General features: G+C 42.5%; 1 protein-coding gene across 1 annotated transcript in view; it reads right to left on the reverse strand.

Annotated features, from left to right (window-relative positions):
• Positions 1-5,023: 5,023 nt before the first annotated feature.
• The window catches only part of LOC138958823 (uncharacterized), a 5,614-nt gene continuing 1,989 nt past the window's right edge, over positions 5,024-8,648 (reverse strand). Inside the window, exon 2 of the mRNA XM_070330122.1 lies at positions 5,024-6,614. Coding sequence (XP_070186223.1) covers positions 6,369-6,614 — 246 coding nt within the window. The 3' untranslated portion in view covers positions 5,024-6,368. The remainder of the gene's footprint in view (positions 6,615-8,648) is intronic.

Below are 8,648 nucleotides of genomic sequence, written 5' to 3' on the forward strand. Positions count from 1 at the left end.
CACCCTCCGTCATAAAACGGTGTTGAAGGCCCTACAAAGTGAGTTTCATCGGGTTACTATGACTTTTTCGTTAAACGCTTTACTCATTCTGTAAACCTCCTGTGAAGCAGAGTGGGGCTTTAACATATACTATATCACACACATGAACTAAACTCGGCAAAACAGTTATTGCAGCAATGTTCGTACCCAAACTAAAACATTCATTACCGTGTCATTTCATTCAGACTTGCTATGCCATGAAAGGCACTCAACTTGCCTGTGTGGCACACATTTCGGATCAAAGATTTCTTTTACAAAGGTCACGTAACCGCCTTCCAAATCAGGGTAATACTTTTTTTCTCTCGAGTTTATATATTAATGTTCTGTAAATTTGCTCGATCTTGAAACTTGAGCATCTTCTGACTTTAAGAGGAAACAAGAAGAAGTAGTTTTCATGGGAGAACCGCAACAGGCGGTAAGAGCTGTATAACCTCGGAAGTATTCCAGCTTAACTTCAAACAAAATAATGGCTCCACTTCCAACAGAAGAACCCAGAGGAGGGCCAGATGTCAGATGTCAGATACTGGGCAATGCTTATTCTCCGTATCTCCGTATTCCCAATGTACGTGGTAGGCTGGCATAACGCAGCCTGCTTCTCTCAGTGTCTAGACCACTTTCGATTTTGTTGACTTTCGTTGTCCAGGTACGGACAAAAGAAAAATACATCAATGGCAGACACTGATTTGTTGTCCAGGTACGGACAAAAGAAAAATACATCAATGGCAGACACTGATTTGTTGTCCAGGTACGGACAAAAGAAAAATACATCAATGGCAGATACTGGTTTGTTGTCCAGGTACGGACAAAAGAAAAATACATCAATGGCAGACACTGATTTGTTGTCCAGGTACGGACAAAAGAAAAATACATCAATGGCAGATACTGATTTGTTGTCCAGGTACGGACAAAAGAAAAATACATCAATGGCAGATACTGATTTGTTGTCCAGGAACGGACAAAAGAAAAATACATCAATGGCAGATACTGATTTGTTGTCCAGGTACGGACAAAAGAAAAATACATCAATGGCAGATACTGATTTGTTGTCCAGGTACGGACAAAAGAAAAATACATCAATGGCAGATACTGATTTGTTGTCCAGGTACGGACAAAAGAAAAATACATCAATGGCAGATACTGATTTGTTGTCCAGGTACGGACAAAAGAAAAATACATCAATGGCAGATACTGATTTGTTGTCCAGGTACGGACAAAAGAAAAATACATCAATGGCAGATACTGATTTGTTGTCCAGGAACGGACAAAAGAAAAATACATCAATGGCAGACACTGATTTGTTGTCCAGGTACGGACAAAAGAAAAATACATCAATGGCAGATACTGATTTGTTGTCCAGGTACGGACAAAAGAAAAATACATCAATGGCAGATACTGATTTGTTGTCCAGGTACGGACAAAAGAAAAATACATCAATGGCAGATACTGATTTGTTCCCCTGTGGTTCGGTTTACTGCCCTACTGAAGCGACGATGCATGCATATTGTACTTGTTGATGCACCACAGTGTGCAGAAAAGCGCTGTGATAATTGTAATAAGATTAAACCTTGCACAAAATAAATTGATCCTCAAAATTGTGCATGTGTAACAAAGGTTTGAAATGATTTCTTCTTTCATTACTGTGAACAATTTTTACTGTTCATTTTGACGGCTTCGTGTCACAAGTCTGTTTGGGGATCTCGTTACAATGGCACTTTTTCTTGTAAGACACTGCTGTGAACTTGAGGTTTTGCGTACATTGTTCTGCCTTTTTATGTTATGTTCATGTGGGGTTGTTTTAATATTTTTTTTTAATTAAGTCACTGTTTGTGCAGTTCCAAGGTCGTTTTGGCTAATGCACAGAACTGGAGCACATTGGTTTAATGGACCTTCTCTGGCAGGTCTACCCAGAGAGAAAGGGATTCTTAACGTTGACTTTCCGTTCTGTTTTGCAAAACCGTGTGCTGATACATGTAATTAATTAAACTGCACTGACTTTTTTCGCATCGAAAGGGTTTGAACAACGATCGAATATACTTGATATTTTGGCCGTTTTGGTTAATTGCGTGTGTGTGTGGGGTGTGTGTGTGTGTATGTGACCGGCGTGTGTGTGTGGGGGGGGGGGTGGGGGTGTGTGTGGGGGTGGGTGGGTTTGTGGCTTTGTGTGTGGGTCTGTGTGTGTTTGCTTCTTTGTTAGCTTGTTTGATTGTTTGTTTGTGTACTGCTAGCCTAATATTTGAGATTTTGAAAATAGTCATGTTGAAGTGAAGCCTCCGCTGGATCGGAGATTAAATGTTATTGTAAACATCACAGTTTGTTGTATAGTGCGCATTTCCTCGCAATGCAAAATACAGGTAAATAAACTAGTCTACGCATGAGTACGTGTGTGCGTGCATGTCGGTCTTTATAGTTGTCTGTATGAGGTAAGCACACACACACACACACACACACACACACACACACACACACACACACACACACACACACACACACACAATCACTCATACACATGCTCACGAACACACAATCACAGACACACGCACAGACACACAAACACAGACGAGCGTACGCACATACGCACGCTAGCACGCACACACACACACACACACACACACACACACACACACACACACACACACACTTATAAAACACAAGTTAGATATCCAGTCATAATCCTGTATTGCTTTATGTATTCCTAAAGCTTTTTTGAAGAACAAAACACAACCAACGCCATCCAGTTTGGATCCAGATTCACTTGAAGAACCACAACGGACTCGATGACAAGCTCTGGGGTATCACAGACTGAGGACCTGCTAAAAAAAACAACTCCCAGTTCATCGTATCACCCGGTCCGAGTTCTGGTCTGCCACAATCGTCGAACGCAGCATATAAGGATCCTTTCTTAAATAAACTTTTTATGAGCTGTGATAACTATGCAGAGATTCGATGTGCATGTTCTCCAAAGAAAAGGCATACACGGCAGTGAACGCTCGATATGATGCCTTTTTCTTCCAAAGACATGCACATCAGAGCTCGATATGCACCATGACGTTATGGTCACTTGCCATCAGTGATCCGATTGTGCCCCTGATGTAAATATATATATAGCTCAGCTTGGCTCGCTTTCAAGGAATTCACACCTTCCACAAAATGTAACCCCGCCCAGAGTAATTTCTCAACAACATAATTATACAATGCTACTATGCTCTTGATTATCGTGTAGTCCCCATGCACGATCCGTAAATGCCTTCTTTCAGCAGTCAGGGTTTTACAATGTTTGGAAATAACCCTGTCGTGTTTGTTTGCGTTGAGAAGAGTGAATACCCTTGCTTTCAGAGACACAACTGGGCGGGGATGTAGCTCAGTCGGTAGCGCGCTGGATTTGTATCCAGTTGGCCGCTGTCAGCGTGGACAGCGTGAGTTCGTCCCCACGTTCGGCGAGAGATTTATTTCTCAGAGTCAAGTTAACTTTGTGTGCAGACTCTCCTCGATGTCTGAACACCCCCGTGTGTACACGCAAGCACAAGACCAAGTGCGCACGAAAAAGATCCTGTAATCCATGTCAGAGTTCGGTGGGTTATAGAAACACGAAAAATACCCAGCATGCTTCCTCCGAAAACGGCGTATGGCTGCCTAAATGGCGGGGTAAAAAAACGGTCATACACGTAAAATTCCACTCGTGCAAAAAGAAAAACCACGAGTGTACGTGGGAGTTTCAGCCCACGAACGCACAAGAAGAAGAAGAAGTAGAAGTGACACAAATAATCTACACCGACGTACGTGCTCGTTGTTCATGTATTTCGGACACACCCCTCGCCAGTGATTGGCACGTGGATTGCTTGTCTCCCTAAAAGCAAGGGCATTCACTCTTTCACAACCCATACAAACCCGACGAAGTTATTTTCGACATTTGTCAATAGTATTACAGTGGTACCTGCGATGAAAGGTAGTCCATGGCCCGAACCAACCGAAAGTGTCCCCACATCGCAGGTGTCCGCTCACGCCAGATATGATTAGGTAACATTGAATATACAAAGGGAGTACACTCGAAGGTGTCCTCTCGTGGGAGGTGTCCTCTCATCGCCGAGGGGCCTCACATCGCAGGTACCACTGTCTATCACTAATGCAACAATGTCCAACTTGTTCCAGAGAAACACAGTTTTAGTGGGACCATTTTATATTTCATGACGTACCGACCAAACGGACACAAATTCACACAAAACAAACAAGTCGCGTAAGGCGAAAATACAATATTTAGTCAAGTAGCTGTCGAACTCACAGAATGAAACTGAACGCAATGCAACGCAGCAAGACCGTATACTCGTGGTCCACCGCTGATCACGGCATAGGCAGTGAAATTGACAAGAAGAGCGGGGTAGTGGTTACGCTATGCTGCATAGCACGCTTTTCTGTACCTCTCTTCGTTTTAACTTTCTGAGCGTGTTTTTAATCCAAACATATCATATCTATATGTTTTTGGAATCAGAAACCGACAAGGAATAAGATGAAACTGTTTTTAAATTGATTTGGAAAATTTAATTTTGATAATAATTTTTATATATTTAATTTTCAGAGCTTGTTTTTAATCCGAATATAACATATTTATATGTTTTTGGAATCAGCAAATGATGGAGAATAGGATAAACGTAAATTTGGATCGTTTTATAAATTTTTATTTTTTTTTACAATTTTCAGATTTGTAATGACCAAAGTCATTAATTAATTTTTAAGCCACCAAGCTGAAATGCAATACCGAAGTCCGGGCTTCGTCGAAGATTACTTGACCAAAATTTGAACCAATTTGGTTGAAAAATGAGGGCGTGACAGTGCCGCCTCAACTTTCACGAAAAGCCGGATATGACGTCATCAAAGACATTTATCAAAAAAATGAAAAAAACGTTCGGGGATTTCATACCCAGGAACTCTCATGTCAAATTTCATAAAGATCGGTCCAGTAGTTTAGTCTGAATCGCTCTACACACACACACACACACACACACACACACACACACACACACACACGCACAGACAGACAGACACACATACACCACGACCCTCGTTTCGATTCCCCCTCGATGTTAAAATATTTAGTCAAAACTTGACTAAATATAAAAAGACTTAAGATTGTTTTGATATGTTGAAGATTATTTCAGAGGTGCTGCTGGACCCAAGTAAGTATGACTCAGGAAGCGACGAAGTATTTACACGACGTGTCAACACTGTCCACGCACAAGCGATCAATGTTCAAGAGTAAGATAAGATAAGATCATCCCTAAAAATGAACAGCCTGGGGTGATTTCTGTACACAGCGAAAATCATTAGACGGATTTCAGACATTTTTTAAGAAATTGATTTATCAAAACATTCCAACTCACTACAGCCAGCCGCCAGGGTGTTAATTTACGGTATGTGACGAAGTGGAAGTGTTGCCTTATGCCCCACGTAAAAGCCTTGCCAGATCTGAGATGGTGAGTCGAACAGTTTTTACGAGAAGGAATGTGTCTTTAATCAATCAATCAATATGAGGCTTATATCGCGCGTATTCCGTGGGTACAGTTCTAAGCGCAGGGATTTATTTTTATTTTTTATTTTTATTTTATGCAATTTATATCGAGCACATATTCAAGGCGCAGTGATTTATTTATGCCGTGTGAGATGGAATTTTTTTTTTACACAATACATCACGCATTCACATCGGCCAGCAGATCGCAGCCATTTCGGCGCATATCCTACTTTTCACGGCCTATTCTTCCAAGTCACACGGGTATTTTGGTGGAAATTTTTATCTATGCCTATACAATTTTGCCAGGAAAGACCCTTTTGTCAATCGTGGGATCTTTAACGTGCACACCCCAATGTAGTGTACACGAAGGGACCTCGGTTTTTCGTCTCATCCGAAAGACTAGCACTTGAACCCACCACCTAGGTTAGGAAAGGGGGAAGAAAATTGTCAGGACCCAGGGTCGAACTCGCAACCTCTTGCTTCCGAGCGCAAGTGCGTTACCACTCGGCCACCCAGTCCATAAACAAACGTTCACCTGTAACACACTCCAGGCAGAGGATCGTAACAAAACGCATAGTGTCAGATCACGTATTGCACAGATTGTAGTACTACTACACAACTCTTCAAGAAAAGCCAAGCAGTGACTCAGTCAAGCCTCAACTGAGTCTTCATTGCACACACCTACACACCTAAAACAAGTCCGCCAAAAATGTTAAAAAAAAGTCAGCAGAACGCCATCCGTTATTTGCAATATTTTTGACCAAAATATGACATTTGACACAAATCTCGACAGTCATTGTTCTACTAGATCGTGCCACATAAACTATCATTACGACACAATCAGATTTAAAGTCAACGCTACACAGACTATCAACCGTAACACATTCAAAGCAGACGACTGTAACATGACGGAAGGTAAGGTGCCAGCGTCTGTGTTGCAGAGACTAGTGTTGCAACAGGAGGAGCAGCGAAGCTCTGTGACGCCGAAACCACGATGACGACAGCCGTAGTAACAGTCACCAGCACACTCCCTCGTGATGCTGACTGTCACTCCTTTCACCGTTACGTGCTCCACCTGCACAAACAGAGAGGTGACTCAGGCAATACAAATCACCGCGAAAAAAAACACGAAAAAAACCCTACACACGAAAAATGATTATATTAAAACCAAGTATATTGCTAGAAAGGTAAATCATTTTTCATAAATTAGTATTAACGCAGTGAACCGGAGACCTAGGACACTCCAACAAATCAAACTCGCAAAAGAAACTTGCAAACACTAAAATACACACAAAAATCAAAATAAGCAAGAGTGACCCCGTTTTTGATCTCAAATGGAAGAACAGCTCATTTTCTATCCATACAAATGTATTTGGTTCAGCTGTTGTGCCTTGCAGTGTTGTTTTGCCATTTTGAAGAAAACTGGTGTCAGCCTCCTCAGAAGCCATAAAAGGCCTGTTTTGGGGTCATTTTTTTGTGGGCTATGTGGGTAAAAACCCTGTTGTTTTGTAATGGCTCGTTGTGTGCTGAGTGTTTCAATATTTCACTTACTTTGTGTGGAACTGGCGAGAACATCGATCATAACACACCAACTTTTCATGTGAAATGCCGGTGATTTATCTTCGATCTATGCTTAGATCTCTCTCTCTCTCTCTCTCTCTCGGTCGACTTCCGGTGGTCGCTGTGGCAAGACACGAACACATTTGCTGTGTCAAAAGTTCGACATTTACAGCAACAACAGCCACTAAGATGTCAGTTTTAGGCCTACCTAAAACTGTGGAGTCTATTCTGACCACCATTATCGGGGACCACTCTCTTATCTCCTGGAAGGTGACGGGCAAAGGCGACAAACCTGTCGTCGTGCTTCGCTTCAACTCCGCAGATCAACAAGATGGCGAGCCGACATTACCAGTGGGCGCGTGGAGACGCAAACCCCCGTCACAGATACGCCGCGACAAGAAAAGGGCAGAAGACAGGCGTGCTACTTCACGGACTGACGAAACAAGAACAGAAAACATTGTGACACAGTGCTCCACAGAAACAAACAAAAGACAGGAACAAGAAAATAAGGCAAGTGATAACATTGTTGACAGTAGGCACACTTCGCCATGCGGTCTATTTTTAGCCACCCCTGAGTTCATGCCACTGTCACAACATGACAGTACACATTCCTGTGTTGACACGCCACGCTTTGCACGTGAGACAGACCCACCGCCTGCCACTTACACTAGGCGCAGTGGAGAGGAACATGTAAACAATAGAGACGACACCATGTGTTTGGGCGCAAGTGGTTGGCAGACCAAAGACTGTTCGCATGATAGTGCGGTAAATCAGACAGACGACAACAGTGAGAGTCTGGAACACATGGAAAAGATAACGTCTGAAAGAGGTATTGACATCAGACACATCAAGCTGCTGGCTAGTGAACTGAGAGACCGCCGTAAACAAAGACTTCTCCGCGATAGAAGAAGAAATGAATCTTTTGATACTGTTGTATTTGAAGAACATATTGGCACCCAGAGTTTGTACTGCAAAAGTGATGATGTTGTGCTCATGTATGATTTCAACACAGATCGTAAACGCTGGTTCTTCGATCAGTCAGACAACATGACCAAGATTCAGAAACATGCCATGTCGTGTCTTCGGACATTGCCCCCGATCAGCAAAGATCGGTACGCTGAATTGTACAAAGAAGAACTGGAAGAAGATCTGAGAATAGTGTCTCGCGTAGTCCGCTTTTACTTAGGATGAACAGTTTCAAACACCGTGATGTTTTCATTCTTGGTTCTCTAATGCTGAAAAGGGCCGTCACACAATATCTGTCACCACAGGGAAGAAAACAACAGACTGAAGGACTGATCAAATCATGATGTTATGATGCATGGTATTGGTGTGCAGTGTGAGTCAAGGTATCCCTGACTCTGACAAATGCAGTGGACTCTCTATCGGACTTCCAGTAGCGAGAACTCTGCGCGATCGTGCATGCTTCGGTATATAGAAAGCTTTGTACTTCGACATCCCAACCCCACAACACCCTTTCGCTATAAACATGTGTTTTCGCGAATAAAACATTCTGATTCTGATTCTGATTCTCTCTCTCTCTCTCTCT

Source organism: Littorina saxatilis, linkage group LG2, assembly GCF_037325665.1.
Source record: "Littorina saxatilis isolate snail1 linkage group LG2, US_GU_Lsax_2.0, whole genome shotgun sequence".
Classification (NCBI taxonomy): Eukaryota; Metazoa; Mollusca; class Gastropoda; order Littorinimorpha; family Littorinidae; genus Littorina; species Littorina saxatilis.